At 34.4% G+C, this 18413-nt stretch overlaps 1 protein-coding gene across 1 annotated transcript; it reads left to right on the top strand.

Moving 5' to 3' along the window:
- Positions 1 to 643: 643 nt before the first annotated feature.
- LOC108728322 (fatty acyl-CoA reductase 1) lies at positions 644 to 9397 on the top strand. Its single transcript, XM_018456817.1, has 4 exons — positions 644 to 886; positions 3410 to 3883; positions 6696 to 6923; positions 9043 to 9397. The coding sequence occupies exons 1-4, from the start codon at positions 702 to 704 to the stop codon at positions 9359 to 9361; spliced, it is 1206 nt and encodes a 401-aa protein (XP_018312319.1). The 5' UTR covers positions 644 to 701; the 3' UTR covers positions 9362 to 9397.
- Positions 9398 to 18413: the final 9016 nt, after the last annotated feature.

The raw sequence follows: 18413 nt of genomic DNA, 5'->3' as shown, positions 1-18413 counted from the left end.
TTTTTAATTGTAAGTCTCTCTTGAGGATTACAACAGAAATTTCTTTAAAACTACTCTTTTCTGAGGTATAATTTTCTCACAAATCCAATAGTATCACTCGAATTTAATGAAAAAGCATATTTAACGTAGTGGGAATAAGCCTCGGCAACTGTTCATGCGCAACTGTCAGCAAATTGAAAATTTTCGTGATGCTAATTCGCACTAGTGTACGGTTTGAAGATTAAAAATAAATACGCCATGTTCTTGCTTTAATTAAATGTTATTTGTTTTATTAATGTCAGCTTTCATTGAATTAAGAACATTATTTTCAATTAGATTGTTGTGTTAACTATTGCTACAACATTATTTTTTTTTCTATGCATACACAGTCCATTCATTGAAAAAATTATTTTACTGTAAATTATGTACATTATTTTCAATTAGATTGTTGTGTTAATTATTGCTACAACATTATTTTTTTTCTATGCATACACATTTCATTCATTGAAAAAATTATTTTACTGTAAGTTATGTACAAAGCTGATAATAATCTATTCATCATAATCTCGAAATCATGTGCATTCGATCGTAGCACCAGGCCAGAATATAGTCTCCTTCCCTTTCTCGCGAGTAAGTATTCCACCAGGTACTATCACCAGGAATCGAGCGCCTCGTACTGTTCACCGCGATTCGCTTTTCAAGCAGGCGCCCAGTCATCGACAATGTCTCTGTGCGAGTGGTACGCAAAACGCGTGGTGCTCCTCACGGGAGTCACCAGCGAATTGGGACGAGCTCTGTTGGAGAAGATCTTACGGTGCTTACCGGATGTCAGGGTGTATGTCGTTCTCAGATCCCAAAATGGTCTCAACGGCGAGGAACGGCTAAAGAAGATATTCGCGTCACCCGGGTACGAACGATATCCTCCTCGCGTTCCTTCTCGCGTTCACCTTGTGCCTGTAAATCGCGCCGGTCGATATCGCCTTTGTGCGCGTTAAATTGCGACCGCGATTCCGGTCGACGGCGTGCGCCGAATTTATTTGAGAGGACATCAAACTGAGAAAGACCCCCCCCTCTCTCTCTCTCTCTCTCTCTCTTCTTACACTTGGTGGTTTTCCGCAAGAATTCCGGGAACGTACGTAGTGCACCTTACGTTGGGAATCGATTGCAAAATTAGATTTTCGTTTCACAAATAGTCACGTGCAGTGACGGAAAGAGCGCCACATTCCAAAAATTTTCACAAAATGACATTATTATTACACTTAACTTACTGTTTTACGTAATTATGAAAAATTATGGTGCTGCATAATAGAAAAGACTCTGCATTAATCATGTAGATAAAGTAATTTCAGTCAAATTGGCTGAAACTGTAATATTTTGTAACTTATAAAATGCTGATCAAAAGTACAAACTGGTTATACGCGTATTTAATTGTATAAATGTTTATATGATTAAAAAAAACTATAACTGTGCATTGTAGATGAAGATACTTTTCAGTACAATTAAATCAGAAATAGCAATTTTCAAATAGTGTTACAGCAAAATCTTTTACTAATCTCTTATGAAGATTTTCGATCAGCAGCTCGTAAGCTACAAAATGTTACAGTTTCAACTAATTTGACTGTGTGAAATTACTTTTTCCATAAAATTAGTACGCAGTCCTTTCTTCTTCGATTTATTCGTGATAAAAAGTTTCGCTCACTCAATATGAATTTAATTCTACATCAGTGTTATGTGATAAAATATATTGTTTGTAACATTTTCCTTCTCCATCCAACATTCAACATGTAAGATAACTTTCCATCTGCGTCTTATTTGGCATAAACATTTTACTGTAAAATTTTAACCTCATTTGTTTAATCAATTTTTATTAAATAAAAATTATTAAATAAAGATTTTAATATTAAAGCTAATAACTATTCAATAATATAATAAAAATATTGAAAAATAACGTTTTGTCTACTTTTTTTAATGCCTAGGACAGTAAAAAAACTTGGATTGGACAAAAAGACCCAGATTGCAGATAAATGGTAAAAATATGATTGTAAATGGAGAATTAATAAAACAAAGCATTTTCGAATCTTTCGATTTGATCTTTGCAGTTTGTTAAATCTCCTATTATATATATAAAATTCATACCGTTTCATAATTTTAACAATTGGTAACTTACCGCGAACGATATCGATTGAAATGATAGCAGCATATCTGCAATCGCATTGCAATTGCTCGTCCGAAATCGCGTGGTAATAACGATAGAATCAAGAATGAGTAAGCGAGATACGATCTGACGCACGTGTTAGTCAATTGCACAAATCGGATTGCCTCGTTAGATCCCGTCTCAGGTTCGTCTCATCGTAACGATCGCCCGAATCGCAAAGATGCTCGCAAGATGAAACTCGGCATCGTTGCATCACGGCGGTGGCCGCCCTTACCAGCCTTCGGGGAGGGGCGGCTAAAAGCTCGTAGAGAGATTTATTTTCATTAGCACACGCCTTCGTGCCCCCTTTAGAAAGATTATGAAGTATACGCGGCCCGGGGTGCTTTCTCTCTCCCTTCCTTTCCCTCTCTTTCTCTCGCCCTCGCAAAATCCGCGACCGCGCGGAAAATTCGTCCGCGCGTTTTGAATTTCGCGAAATTAAAATCCGCGAAAGGATTGTTTTCCCCCGGGAAATCGTAGTTACCGCCGGATCGCTGCATTTTTCCACTTGAAAAAGAGAATCGCCCCGCGCGTAAATGAGAAAATGCAAATGGACGAGAAGCTCGAGCGTTCAAGGTGCAATCGCTTCAGCGCTATTACGTTCGGTGAAATCGCTCTCGGCTGTGGCGGCTTGTCGGATTTTCCTCGCACTATTTGCGACTTCTTGTAAATTGTTCCGCGTAAAATACAATAGTTATGGTGTTAATTGGGAAAATCTCCTAAACAGAGAATTCGAAATGACAATATGTCGTGTTTCTATTTTTATCCTTTCAAAAACTCCGCAAAAAGTGCGTAGAATTGGAAAATTATTTTAGAAATTTGCATATTTCATATACTTTAAATATACAATTAAATATAGACATTGAATTCAAAGAAACATAAATTAATTTCCAATTTGTATAATAATTTATGTAAATGTATCTGTCAATAAAACAAAATTCAAATTTGCGTTTCGCAATGATTAATATTAATTATTTTCGTTAGTTTTGCATTGCGCATCTTAATTTTCAGTTATTTCTGGTAGTCGTATGCATTCCGGCGATGAATTCAGGAATGAAACTTTGTATCTCACAAACTTGAATCTGGTGTATTATAGTCTGGTGATCGTTTGATATTTTTAATAGTGTGCGTTTTACGCAATCTTTCCACACCGCGGTGCATCTCCATTTTGATGAAACTTCCTAGCAGTAAATTTCAAAGCCGATTTGCGTCACCAACGTTATTATCACTCGGCAGGTATGAGCGACTGAGGCAGGAGATGCCAGACGCGATCTCGCGCGTGAAAACGTTCGAGGGGAATCTGCTTTACGAGGATCTCGCTCTAAGTATTGAGGACAAAGCCTTGTTGAGAGAGGTCACCGTGGCCTTTCATGCCGCCGGGCCGCACGATTCCTTCCTGGAATATTGTCAGGAATTACCGAAGCTCAGGAGCGTCGCCGTGGCGTCCAGCATTTTCAGGCATCGCGGCAGAATAGCCGAATGCCTGCAAAATGAAAAAATTCCCATGTTACCAATTGCCTTGGTGCGTTTTCCTTGCATCGGACCGGCTTACAAGGAACCTATGCCTGGCTTTGTCGAGACTCTCAAAGGACCCACCGCTCTCATGGTTGGTGCGGGTTTTGCGTGCGGCAATTCGGAATTACCGGCCGAAATCATTCCAGTAGATCTAGCAGTAAATACGATGATCGTGACCGCATGGGAAGTCGGCATGTACGTATAAAATCATTATTTTATTCATTTTGCGTTAATTTCTAAAAATTTTATTCATTAATAAAAATAATGAGGATATTTGACAGTCCAAGGTAGGATTAATCTACTAACTCGAGTTTAAAGCGCTTTTAATTCTCGTTGCTGCGAACTTTTATGACTATGTTTACATTAATCAAACTTAACATGCCGTAACTTGTCTCTTTTTGTAATAATTAAATTTCTACACAGAAAGTCATTTATCAATATACCTATTTACGTAAGGATTATCAAGTTACTCTTAAATGTTACGTTCATTTAATTATAAAGAGAAAGTTAACCCCAGTATTAAACGCATTCACGTGTGCAGCGTTACGGAATAGTAATAATAATAATAATAATCAACATTATTTAATTACGAGACGTGAACCAGAAAACAGCGATAGCTGTTTCCTCTCAAAGAATATATTGCGCAACCCGTTATTTTTTCTCAAAGCATAGCAGTTCTTGTTCAGTTAAAAAAAAATAATTATCAGTACTGTGTTTCAATAGAACCTTGGCGCTGAAAGAGGACTGCTCTTTTGTAGGTAATGTTATTAAAGTGATATCAAGCGCAAATTAAAAATGATTATATAAAAGAATAGTATTATTATAATTAGAGTCGGTAAGACAATTCTATCTTTGTAAAAGCATAAAGTGCAAAATAAATAAAAATTAAAAAGCGTGAAAATTCGTAGAAAATCCCACATATAAATACGTACATTTGATTATTTGAATTAACGGATCTATAAGTAATCCGGAAAAATAATTTGTTTAATTAAAATAATTAAATTAATAATAAAAAAAGAATGAAACCTTTTTCGCGATCCGTTGTAGGTTTTAACATATCGGAATTCGTTGCAGACCCGGCTTATCTAGTTTTCCGATGCGAAATATTGGATGCGAGCAAACACGTTTTACATGTGCGCGCGGTTTCCGTGGTTGTTACTGTTTGCTCGAATTCGACGCTTCCGCTCCAATTGTAAAAAGCGGAATTCGTTCTTCTCGATTTTTGTTCGAGATTCACCCCTCAATCCGTTGAAAGCATGATTACTTCCATCTTGGCGAAATCATAAATTCCTTGTGTTGAAAAAGCGAATATTTTGACAACTTCTCTAACACAGTTATGTGTAATACAACTGTCGTATTGTAAATTGTGGCATTCATTGTATCGATAGAACAAAAACTGTCATTTCTTTGAAATAACATCGTGCTAAATAAAAAAAATTTTAACGACTAATTTTAATCCCCATATTAAAAATATAAAATGTACTTATTGTAGGTACCAATCATTTTTTTATTCTTTCATTTCAATATCAGTTTGCAAAATACTTGTAACGTTACCTAATATTTTAAAATTACTCATTTCAATTTCCATGGCTAGTTGTTCATTAATTCTCGCTGCTGTTAACATGGGATTAATTTAATACGTACAGTACATGATTACAACGCGGCATTGCGTTAAAATCGCGTGATATTAAAAGAAACAGCGTTTTTATTTAAATTAATGATCGCAAAAGTACCGTTAAGTTTTAAACAATACCAGCTAAAAGCTTTGTATTTCTCATTAATTTTCGAAAAAAGATATTTTTTTATGTGAGTTATGTTTTTGATTCTTGTATGGAGTACGACGGTTGTGCAATTTTTATCTAATGAGGAAAGCGATTATCGGAAATTGTGTGCGAGACGGTAATTGAAATCAATAGTTAAATTGTGTTCTTTGCGCTTGGCAGGAATAATTAAGTTGCATCAAATCGGTTTATCAAACAAAGTAATTAAAGATATATAGATGATACATTGATTTACACATGTAGAGCACGTCAACTAGGAAAGTGGTTTGCGCGGAGTGTAAAAATGAATTTCAGATCTAGAAAAATATTACAATGAAGGCGTTCGTATTAAACCGAGAAAGAAATGATGTAAATTCCTTTTAATGATATCTCTTATCAAACTTTATTTTCTATTCGCTTTAAGGTTTTAATTAGAAGATACGCATAACGAGAATCAAGTCGGACTTTTTAAAGCGCAATCTTTATTTAAGTCAGCCAACAACGAACCAATCGAATAAAACTTATAGCTAGGCTTTTCCAGGCTTTTCCTAGAAAACCCGGAGAGCTTACGTTTGATTCTAGTTTCAACCAGAAGCATCTTTTCGCTTCGCTCTGAAGTATTTCCGAACGACTGAACTGCGAATAAGTTGATTGCATTCGCCTTGCAAGAAGCAAAGTACGCTATATCTGCCTCTCATGCCTTCTCCGTCCACTTTTACCGATTATTCTCGTATTTAAGAGGAATTACTAGTCAGAAATACTATTAATTATTGACAGTTTTAAAAGTAAATCTACTTTAGTTTTCACAAAAAAGTTGTAACCTCTGTTACCCGCATTATAAAAATTTCTCTAACAATAAATTATTTTATCTTGCATGTACAAAAAAGTTAACATTTAATTTTGCAACATGGTACACATTCTTTCGTTATTTAATTATAACAAAATACATTATAATGAAAAATGAAACTTTAATTATATGTATAATTATAATTAAATAAATTAAATATAAAATTAATAATAAAATTATAATAAAATTCACATAATTTATTAATACAGATGCATACATGCATATAATTCGTATATAAATTACGTATTAAATAGAACATGATTTAGAATAAAATAAAATGCGCCGTGAAATAATTAATTATAGCATGATGCAAAGAATGAATGCAATAAATTATCATAAGATGTGGAACACTTGTAGGTATGTGCTTTTTTTTTCTCATATTTTTCTCGTTTTCACGCAGGATTAACGCTATAAAACCGGTCGTCTATAATGCGCCACTGCTGGGCTGCACGTGGGATGATCTGATTAAAAAGAGTCGACGGGCCAGCTCGAAGTTTCCCTATCCAACCTTTGGAATTCGCGGAATGACGTCCATTGAGCCGCTGTACTGGATTTTGGTGATATTCCTCGAATGGCTGCCATCTTTAATTTGCGACATCGTCTTCGGTCTATGCGGCAGAAAACAGAGGTACTACGGACTCGAAATTGATCGTGAAATTTCACGAGTCACGAATTTATCGTCGTAACTTCGTCAACGTCTTCGTTGGCGCGATCTTTTCGTAGTCTCGTGGAAATTTCAGCGCAGCCATTTTTATCGTCATCACTAACTTTGCTGTAAAAATGATTTAATACCTTTGGAAAGTATCAAGGTTGTTCTTTTCCGTTAACTTTTAATCCGCAATTTATTGATATTTTATGTAAATAGGACACATAAATTGCCCGTGAAGCTATCGCTTAAATAGATATTACACTTTACTCTTTATTACGTGTACTCTTTATATATTAGATACTACTTGATTGAGAGGTCATGGATAAGCTGCTTGTACCGGAGTATTGTCTAAGTTTAAAGTTGGTTTCGCAGTGCTCTTCTGTAACAGCTGGCAATATTAAATTTGCTCGCGATATTAACTTGTTCGGAGAACGCAACACTATTAAAGGTACTAAGTCATTTTCCAAGAGCGTAACGCTTTACTACTTGATATTACGGTTCAATTTATAAGTTATAAATAGCTTATACGCTGCGTTAAAATATACATCTTAAAAATTAAAATAGAAATTCTACGTAACTTTTTAACTAAATTATAAAACCGTCAATTTTCATTAATGGGATTATTTCCATTTGTGTAAAATATTACGGAAGATCATTATTTATAACAAAATTCATACAATGTCTATATATTTGACCGCTTATATAATATGATGATTATAAATTCAAGAGATCGCGGGCGATTAGCACTCAGTAGTATTAAACCTCGATGCACCTCGAAGATAATCCTTCGTTGCATACGCGAACATTAAGAAATGATTAAAGTTGTTCATATATGAAGCCTCGAACTTCGCCGATAACTACTCGCGATCGCGAATAAGTTTCGACGAGGAGACTCATGCGAAAGTTTGATCGTAAACGCTCGGTCTCTTCAACTTTCCGCATCGTGAAAGGCCTGCAGCGGTGCACTTGGTTAACGCACCGCAAATCGTAAAAGTAAAAGTTATCTGGAACTGCGATTTAGGCGCAAGAAATGTAAACAGGTTCGCTGACTTTCGCTCGCGCGAGTGAATACCGAGAAAAGGAAAATTGCGTCTTCGAACGGAAAAACTCGTTTCCTCGGTCGCAAAAGTTATACTCGATGCTTGATTGCCTTGAGAAATGAAGTCCGATACCACGTTCGCAACAAGAAAACTCGGAAAATCTTGACAGACTATCAAAATTCGTTTTTTATATGCCCTTAGAGCATTCAACTTATTACAACAGCAACAATGGAATTCATTCGAACAATAGCCACTAATTAACTTTTTAAGAAATTTTCAAAAAAGTTTTGTAGCAGTATTAGAATCTAAAATAAACGCGGCGATTAATATTATCATTTATATATTTTTATGCATGATTAGAAGGAAAAGAAAAGATAAAGAAAATAAGGTTGCTGTAGAAAATCAGCATTAGAATATCAAATAAATTGACATTATCATTTTCATGTGCAATTAGTATAAAAAGGAAGAACAAAGAGAAAATAAAGTTGCTGTAGAAACCGATTCATGGATCGAGTGGTGAACGAAAATATTTTCGCTTTCGGTATTCGTCCTATCAAATACTTTTCTGATTTTTTCGTTTGCTCTCAGACGCGTGCAGAGTAAATCTTGCGCACTAACTTAGCTCGAGCTTTCTTTCTTCTTGAAAGGAAACTCTCCCCTCAAGTTTTCTGCAATTTCTTCATAATAAGTTTGATTGGAAATTATATAGTTTGCGACGGAGAAAGTTAAATTTTTTTTATTATCCCGCTCACACTTAAGAGTACTTTGCGATCCTTTTATCTCGACTACGATTCAAATGGCTATTTAAAAATCAATCTTGAAAACGTTTTATTCGTTCTATCGCATGTACATGTTCACATATATTCGAGAAAAATACGATTTCGTCTAAGTATTCGAAAAAAGATTCCTATATCAAGGAAAGAGTAAAGAAAGACGTAAATAGTCGAAATCGTTAAGAGTTCGAGTGCCAGAAGGATCGGGCGAGACGGGCATTAATGGCAGGAAAGAGGTAAAAAGAAACGACCGGTACTGAAGGTAAAACCTTTACTGCTCCCTAGGATTCTCGCGGAGTACGACAGAGTTCGTAATGCACTTCAACCTTTGAAGTCAATTTCGTCGAGGCCTTGGCCAGTGGAAAGGAATCGCGTGTACCTACTGAAGGAACGTCTCACGAACGAAGAACGGGACGTATTTCCGATCGTCGAAGAGATTGACATCGAGAGTTATGTCCTCTGCGTTGCGGCCGCAACCCGGAAGTACTGCGTGAACGAGGACGCTCTTAATATCATAAAAATGACTTATCTGTTCTTTTTATATATACCAGTGATACTTATCGTCACGTATATTGCATCACGTACATCCTTATTACACGCATAAAATTAGATAAAAATTATTATGTCTTTTTGTATATAAAAAGGCTTTCTTTTTGTAAAAATTTGTAAAGGGAAAAACATATATTTTTTAAATGGCTTTATACTTTGGATATATATTAAACAAATATGGCTTTATACTCTGGACATATATTAAACAAATATTTTTATGATTAATAATCATGCGTTTTCAGTTTTAACAGTTTTACATTACAGTTTATAGAGTTACATCAAATTAATCTTTCACTTTAAACTTTAATTTCACTCCCTACATTTTTTTGGCGTGTGTAATCCTATTCGGTCGATTAATCTGTGTATGTTATATCATATTACATTTTATATATTAGTAATATATATATATACATATATATCGTTAATATTTTAATAATATCAATAATAATATTTACTCTATTGTTTATTCTTCTCAAGTATTTTCAACGCAGATTCTTTTCTAGTAAGAAAAGTATCTCGACCGTTGACGAGATCGATTCTGAAGGCATACTCAACTGGAACTGTACGCTTTGCAAATATTCGTGAGAGTTGCACGAGACGTCTGCATAAGGAAATGACGTTTGGGTGAAAGTTTCTAGGCGCAGCAGTATCAACGAAGATATATTTTCAGCACGTTCTCTTTTATGCATAGCCGTGCTGACTTGAACTCATTCCACCCATCGAAAGGGATACAAGGAAAACAAGGAATATTTGCAGATTTTGTATGTTTTCTCTTGAGAATAGGAATGCGCAAAATTCCTGCAAAAGCTGCTCGATGCATGCAACGACGTACAGGAATCGCCTTGCTTCGTGGCCAAATGCGAGGATTCAACGCGAGGATAGTATTTTGAATAGCAATAATTTAAAATAATAATAGAATACGTATAAAAATTTATTTTTCACTACCCCCCCCCTACGTATAATTATTTTTAATTTATGATAATTAGTAGCAATTTCGGCAAAAAAAATATATAATTATGGTTATGTATAAATAAATTATTATTAGACGAATGTAAAAATAAAATTGTATATTGTAAATAATAAGAGATTTTTTTCATTTCTTGAAACTATTTTCTTCTCTTCCATCATTGTATTTCGTCTGCGTTTCAACCGTGACGTAGTGCTGCACAAAATTTATATTATCTAATACATTAAAAACTCCCGCATAATTTGCTTGAAAGCTTTCAGTTATTTTTAAACTCATGCAAATTAAATTCTTTTATCATTTTTGCAGTAACACAATCAGGACAGTGACGTCTATCTCATGGTGGGATATTCTCATCACTTCGTAACGTACGTCGTCCCATTTTTTCCGCTCTTCGTTGTCAGCAAAAATTTCGTTCGCGTGACTAGCGTGAGAGTTTGAGTCGAGTTATGCTTTCAAAATCCTATTACGTGAAATTTAGCAAAGAAAGTTGCGAATTAGTTTCGTGAGATATAATTGGATGTGGTGGTTGGAATTGCGCCTTCGTAATAATAATTGGCAACGTCTATTTCGCTAAAGACGAAGTTTCTCGCTGTCGACGAGAGGCCGCTGAGTTGAAAGGTTGCGAAGCTAAAAAAAGTCGCAGCAGATAGTGGATAAAAAGAACGGATAAAATAACACAGGAAAGAAAGAGAGATCGCAAAGCGAAAAGGAAGTGGTGGGTGTACATATTCAATTTAGCTGTAACAGGTATGAATGAGATGTATATATCCGAGTAAATATGTATGTGATTGCTTCTCTACAAAAGTGAGTTATGCTGGCATGCCTGGAACGATAGAATAACACATTCGAGAGAGAGAGAGAGAGAGAGAGAGCATCAAAGACCTTTTGTAAATCTGTTCCACGCTTCTTATTTCCATAAACTGTTTCGCAAAAATCTCTATAACTGTTAAATGTAGACAAAAATAGTTCTTCACGACAATATTAATAAATTTATACAAGAAATATCGTAGTAAATTGATAACATTTTCTTCTCTATAATGACAAAAATTGTTTACTTTTTTGCATATCAAAATATAAAATTAAAGCAATGTACAATAATAAAATATACGGGCAATGAGAGTGTTAATACAGCGCGGAAATTGGTGCGCAAATTATATAACAAAATTCGAGTGATATTCACATAAAATATATTGATCTATCATGAGTGTCGACACAATTTTCTTGGACGTTTCGGTTTTTCTTCACACAAACCATCATCTTCAGCAAGTTGTGAATAATTTTTGTCAATGTCTTAATAACATATAGTCTGCAAATGTTGGAAAGGTAATTTTCGTCAATGTCTTGACAGAATATAGTCCGCATATGTTGGAAAAATATTCTACGTGAGACCGAGGATGAGCATATCCCTACTGTATGGATGAGAGATGCTCGTATATTTTATTATTGTATTTTTAATTTTGAGAGCCCTATTTTTTAAATTTTGTTTTTAAAGCAATGTATTCAACATGTGTCCTAGATATTATTAACTTTTGTTAAGCAATTTCAGTCAATATTTTTATATATAGTAAGATTTAAGTATTCTTGATCGTTTTACAAAATCTATCATCTATCGTATCAATGACATGAAATTTGCCGGTACTTCTAAACTCCTTAATAGTTCTATCATCGTCTCTCCTTGCATTCACGCGACCAAGCGAACTGCAAGAATTATCATAACTCGACAGTCTTGAGAAACGAGAGTCTCTCTCTCTCTTTTCAGTGGGCGCCTCGCCATTTCGAGATTATTTACCCCAAAGGTCTGTAAAGTTTTCTAACAGCTGTTGCTGGGCGAACCCCGCCTCCTTCCTCGATCTTATTTCGCCTTCACCTGCTACGCGAGCTAGAACAGATATCTTTCTTGCTTGCAGAAGTACTTGAAACTCTCAAGCGGCAGTTACCCGATGTGTTTCTGCACCGTCCGCACGCTCGAATTCCGCCGGAAATTTCACCGAAAACTGAAAAGCCGTATTTCTTACGCGTACACATGTAATGAAGCAAAATTGAAATAAACGGAAGTTCCGGAGCTACACAACGACTATTTTTCTTCAATGATACAGAACTGTGTTAATATAAGTGATAATTTTTACGTGCAGTATGATCCTCATCTTTTTCTCACATGTTGTATACAAACTCGTACAATAGTTTTGATAATACATAAAATTTGTATCTGAAAAGAATAATTTTATTAAAGTACCTAAAAATCTAGTTAGACACAATTCTGAAAATAATTCTGTTGGACCATCAAAATAATTACGTAGTATATTCAAACTGGTTGCTAGAATGTCAAAACTTTTTGTAGCATTATCATTATGCTTGAGCGTTCTACATAATTATTCTGACGTTCCAACAAAATTATTTTCAGATCTACATCTAGCTAAATTTTTAGTTACTTCAACAAAACCATACTTTCCGTGTACGTGTAGAAAAATTAAAATATATTCATAAAAAAATTTTGACAGAAACTTCACAAGTTGTCTTTCTCTCTGTTATTTTAAAAATATTTGATTATATGAATATATAAATTGACATTTGGACAATATAGTCATTTCTATTAGATTCACATTGCTATCGGCTAATCAAAATTGGACCAAAAAATCATCGGCAATATATTACAAAAACAAGCTGTACAACGAGTGAGTAACGTTGGTATATGGCGGATATGTTACGTGACGAACGTGCACTCGACTGGCGAACGTCATCAGCACGAGAGATATTGCAGTAATAAACGTAGGGCGCACCTTCTTGGTCCGATTGTACAGAGCGAGATTAATTGCAGCCATTCTATTTCCTTGGTAACGTCGAGACTCGCAAGCTCGACCACAGCAGGCGAATAGATACAATGGTCGTGCGTGGTTCCAGAATCAAGTAGAATCTAAGGAAAATGTAAGTTCGCCATGGCGCAATGTTATTTTCTCCTTTTAGTTCAATTAATGGTTTTAATTATGGAGTTTGTAACTCGCACGCATGACATGATTTAACCGTCCGCGACAAAATAAGACTTTCTAGGGGATGGAAAAGACTTGTAGCGTAGTCGCAGTGATGGCGGAAACCACATGCCATTGAGAATTGTCCCCAGTCTCTTCGGTCCTTGGCACATCTTCCTCTGCGAAACTATTCTTCGGCCATTGTACTACTTAAAACCTTGACAATAACGACGACTATCCGTTGGCTCTTCAGGGAGTTTTATCGCGGAAGTGTATATAAAACGCAGCCCGAACGATCGCCGCAACGAATGCCGTGTATGTTTTGTGTGTAGTTGCAGTCGCGAATCTCGCAGCTAATGCAACGTTTCATGATAATCTAACCATTTTTGCAGTATGAAGACTATAAGAATCAAAAAAGATTTTCTCGAAATCTTCGTTCGCTTTGAGAGATATCATGAAGAAAGAAGATATTTTTTTTTCCAATATGAACGTACTTTGGCTCACTAATGCTATTTTGAAATTTCCATATTAACATCAAACAGTTCATGGAAAGAATGGTTTTGCTGAAGTATTTAAAAATTTAGCTAGATATAGACCCGAAAATAATTTTGTTGGATTATCAAAATATAATTATGTAGGACGCTCAAGCTGATTATTAGAACATCAAAATTTTTTGCAGCATTGTTTATATCATACTTGAGTTTCCTACTTAATTATTTTAATAGTCCGACGAACTATTTTTAAATCTATAAGTGAATTTTTAGATATTTCAGCAAAATCATTCTTTCCGTATTACATAAAAAGAGATAAAAGATTACACTAAACAATTCAAGTAACATTTTCTATTACTAGAAAGCTATCTGGATATCTTCTTTGTCCGCAACGGAAAAACATTGTTAAGAGGTTGTAAAATTTATGTGGCGGTTAATTGGAATAAGGAACAAGTTGTGATACTTCCGTTGTTGTTGCACAGCTTTTCTTTTATGAGTGTACAACTCCAACCATTCTCAGTATCTTCCAATCTAGCAGATTAAAGAACGTTGATATAATCCGGAGTGCGCAGTAATTTCATTGCTGTTTTCAGAGTACAACTTCCTGTCTTTGCTTTTTGAAGAGTCTCTCGCACGAACTTTAACAAGCCCGAAATTTTTATAAGAGGTCGTAAATTATTCGTGATTTTGTTTAATCAGGCTATGACTCGCGAGAAAAAATTTCTGGTACGAATCATACATAGGACTCACTGTTAGCGCCATAGACCACCGAAAAAGAATATCGAAGAAAATGCGCGTCTCGAAGCCACAAACAAAGAAACTTGTACGTGAGGAAGAGAAAAATATGGAGGTATAGTCGAATGTACGGAATTCAATAAAAAGAACGGTAGAAAGTGATTTTACTCTCGTAACAACAGCGGAAAAGAAGGGCAAAGAAATGATTTACGTATAAGCAACTACCGCCTATACCTACGCGTGAACGAAATAGCGCAAGCGCAATACAGAAAAAATGAAAATTATAAACGGCAAGAGCATTTCTTTGTGTGGAATTATTTCTATCACAGCCTTGAATTCAACATTAATACTGTAAAATTGTAATAACGGATTATAGAATATATAATGTATATGTATAGAATTTATTACAGATGATCATTTTATTAAAGAATAAATTACAACAAAATATGAAAAACGTAATAATTTTATTCGTAATATTAATAATATTATTAATTATTGTATTTTTGTATAATAATTTATACAATTTTTATAATATTTGTAATATTACTAACCGAAATATTACATTTTTCACATTTTTGAAAATTGAAATACAATATTTTTGGAAATGTTTGTTGAATTAGAGATCTTATTGTTATCTATTACACTGCAGATGCAATTGTAATATCGATATAAATTTCAATTTAATAATGAGATGCAGAATGGATTGTCCAGATTCAGGAAGTGTTACATTTTACCGAGCGTAAATTCCACGAATGGCTCTCTAAGTGGAAAAGCTTTTCTCGAATGAGTGTGTTGCGATAACGTACTACGCTTCATCTACGCCACGTTAAGCCAAGCTTTTCAAAGTTTTTTCCTTTTTCATTACGCAACATCTGACAGTTTCTCGTCGGCGCTCTTGTAACTTGGATACCCAGTGTAATTGAAAATTTTTTTTCTCATACGACCGAGCTTGCAAGAATATTATTGTCAGACGTATTTTTATTCTGACATATATATTTTTTTTTATGGATCTTTGGCAAGATTTAATAAATCGAAAATACTATCCCTAGTTTTTTTCAAACTAGGTAAAAACTGATCTATCGAAATTCCCAAGTAAACACACATACATTGTTATCACTATTAATTGAGATTTTTTGAGAGTTTTGATTTGCGTGACATTCTCGCAAAGCAACAACAATTACAACTGACATCCGTGTTGGCCGGATACGCAATTTTAGCAAAATAAATACAGGATGCAAGCTCTTCTACGAAACTTTCTAAATAATAGTTAATATACTGTGTACACGAATCAAACAATCTGAGATTTACTGACGGAAATATTTTTCAACAATTTAGGGCATAAAATTATCAACTATAAAGACCTTGTCTGTCATTTATAAAGTAAAATTTAAACGTTGTATGAAATAATATGTATTAATAAAATTTGCCTTTTTTGTGTCTAATTATCATTGAAAGGTATGTTATTTAAAGAAAGTATTATTCAAACATAGACCTAATACATACATTAAAAAAAACGTGCTTAATTTTAAGATATTAAAATGTTTTATTCTTAACTTCATTTTTTAAACACTTAAAGATGTTTTAGTTTAAAACTTTTTCAATAGACAAAACATCTTTAAGGCCCGATTTCACAATATATGGTTACCTAAAGGATTAAAGGTAACCAAGAAATTCATGAATGAATTTCATTGATAAATCTGTTGGTAACCTTTAATCTTTAGGTAACCATACATTGTGAAAACGGGCCTAAATGTTTAAAAATGAGGACAAGAATAAAACACATTTCTTTTTACAGTGTACGGACTGCGCATCCTTTAAAAAAGAATTGAACATACATCATGTAAACATCTCTTTTCGATTCGATATTTGAAAGAGAAATAGAAACAGAGAAATAATTCAAGCTACTTCTCTCTTTCTAAATCAATAGTGACAACTACATAAGAATTAATGTATAGTTTATCTTTATTATTACACTGTTAAAAATAAAATGTTAATTTTAATTTAAAGATATATTTTTTGTACAAAAATATTAATTTTAACATTTTTGCATGTCTCAGTAGAAAGTCCATTATACCGATTATACGTCTTTAAGTTAAAAAATTAACATTTTATTTTTAACAATGTATATTTATCGTATTACGCACCTTAAATATAGTGTTGTAAAGTATGAATATATAGTAAAGCTACAATAACATGAACTACGGAAATTAATAACCATGTTTTCATAATTATAAAAAGCAATTATTTACTTACAGAATAATCATGATCAGTTTTTCTTGTTTTTACACAAACAGAATGAATAATATGATTTATGAATCCATGCAGTCGAGTCATACGAATCGCCTGCCTGAATTACTACTATCATTTGTTAATTAATCATATAATTATATACAAACAGCGAGTGGCCCATTTTGGGAAATGACCCAAATTGGACCTGATTACCTTATTTAAAGTGTATAAAGTTTAACAAAGAAAGTCGCAGAAAGCACCGCCGTACATAATCGACGTGATAAATTTGTAATGTCACAATGAACCTTATTGTAAATACAGAAACCTTTCGTAACAACTGCAAGGAAGTAACCTAGAATATTCACGAATATTTGCAAAGACAACCTCAGTGGAAAGTACTATCCAAGAGCGAAAGTTCTACAGGCAGCGATGAAATTATCAAGGAAGTGAAAACCTTCCTCTCCGATACGCCTTAGAGACCTTTTACACTGAATGCGGCTCTTGTTGGAGAAATCGTAAAATTGCAGGAAATAATGCAATAGACTTGCCGTATCTTCTATCGCGATTGCTAAAAAGATTGCATTATTTAGTCACAAGCAAATTGTAATAGCACATACTTAACGTCCTAAAAATATCTGAAAATGCCACTGTAGACATCATTATAGGTACAGCTACACACATTTCTTACTTAACGTATCCTACAATTCGGAAAAAAGGTTTCGTAAAAAAACTCGTCGACGGTTATGATCCTTAATGGTGGTGCAATAATGATGCAAGGCACCGGTTAAAGTTCTTTGCTTTCCATTACGTCTACGCGCAAATGTTTACAAAAAAGTCAAACAAATAGACCGTACATTCCCGTATTATCGTTCGCAGTTAACAAACGTCTACTATGCAGTTCACCTAGCTCCTTTTAGCTCCTTTCGTTTCGACCGTTTCCGCGAGCGTTTAATGTGCTCTACCGTTTCGCGTAATTTGTGTCCCCGTTTCTCATTTGACAGAAATTAATTTATTTCTATCCCATTCTTCCCCTTCTCTCCCCCCCCCCCGCCGCTGTGACTTGGGACGACCTTATGTAAGCGCATTATGAGGCAAGTTTCCGCAACCTACTCACGAACTTCGTGCGTGCGGCGAACATCGCGGCAGTCGTGAGTTACGTCTGGCAATTAACGGCACTCCAAGCCGTATAATTGCCATTATTGTATCCAGTGTTATCCTTATACGAAGCTTGTCAAGAGAGGTAGAAACCGCAGAGCGCCGCAGAAACAACGAACGCGAGTAGTTCTTAAGAAAGTCACGAGAGAAACGCATCGTTGATGCACAAGGAATCTTAATGAATACGATGTGCACACATGGACAATCGTAACAGTGAAATACGTAGCTTGGAATCGAAACAAACAAATTTATTTTGTGGCTTAAAATATTCACAGAAGAATGGTCTGGTTAAACTGTGTGTATAATGTAATAATTTAAAAATTGTTATGATAAGCAGAAATTCTGTTTGATCTCACCGAAATTCTAGTTTGGTCTTTTTGTTAGTTTAACCAGAATTTTTCTTAGTGTATAGAAACAAATACTAATTTTTAAAAATGGAGAAACAATTCACTTACTTTTAATTTTTACTTACATATATTAAACATTTAATAATACAGTTGTTAATTATTATACAATATTACACTGAAAGAAAAACTGGTATTTGTAATTATAATTACATATATTATA

The sequence above is a fragment of the Mycetomoellerius zeteki genome, unplaced genomic scaffold, assembly GCF_001594055.1.
Source record: "Mycetomoellerius zeteki isolate Tzet28-1 unplaced genomic scaffold, Tzet1.0 scaffold61, whole genome shotgun sequence".
Taxonomy (NCBI): Eukaryota; Metazoa; Arthropoda; class Insecta; order Hymenoptera; family Formicidae; genus Mycetomoellerius; species Mycetomoellerius zeteki.
Note: the sequence above shows the minus strand (reverse complement) of the source record. Positions and strands in the feature narration are given on the sequence as shown.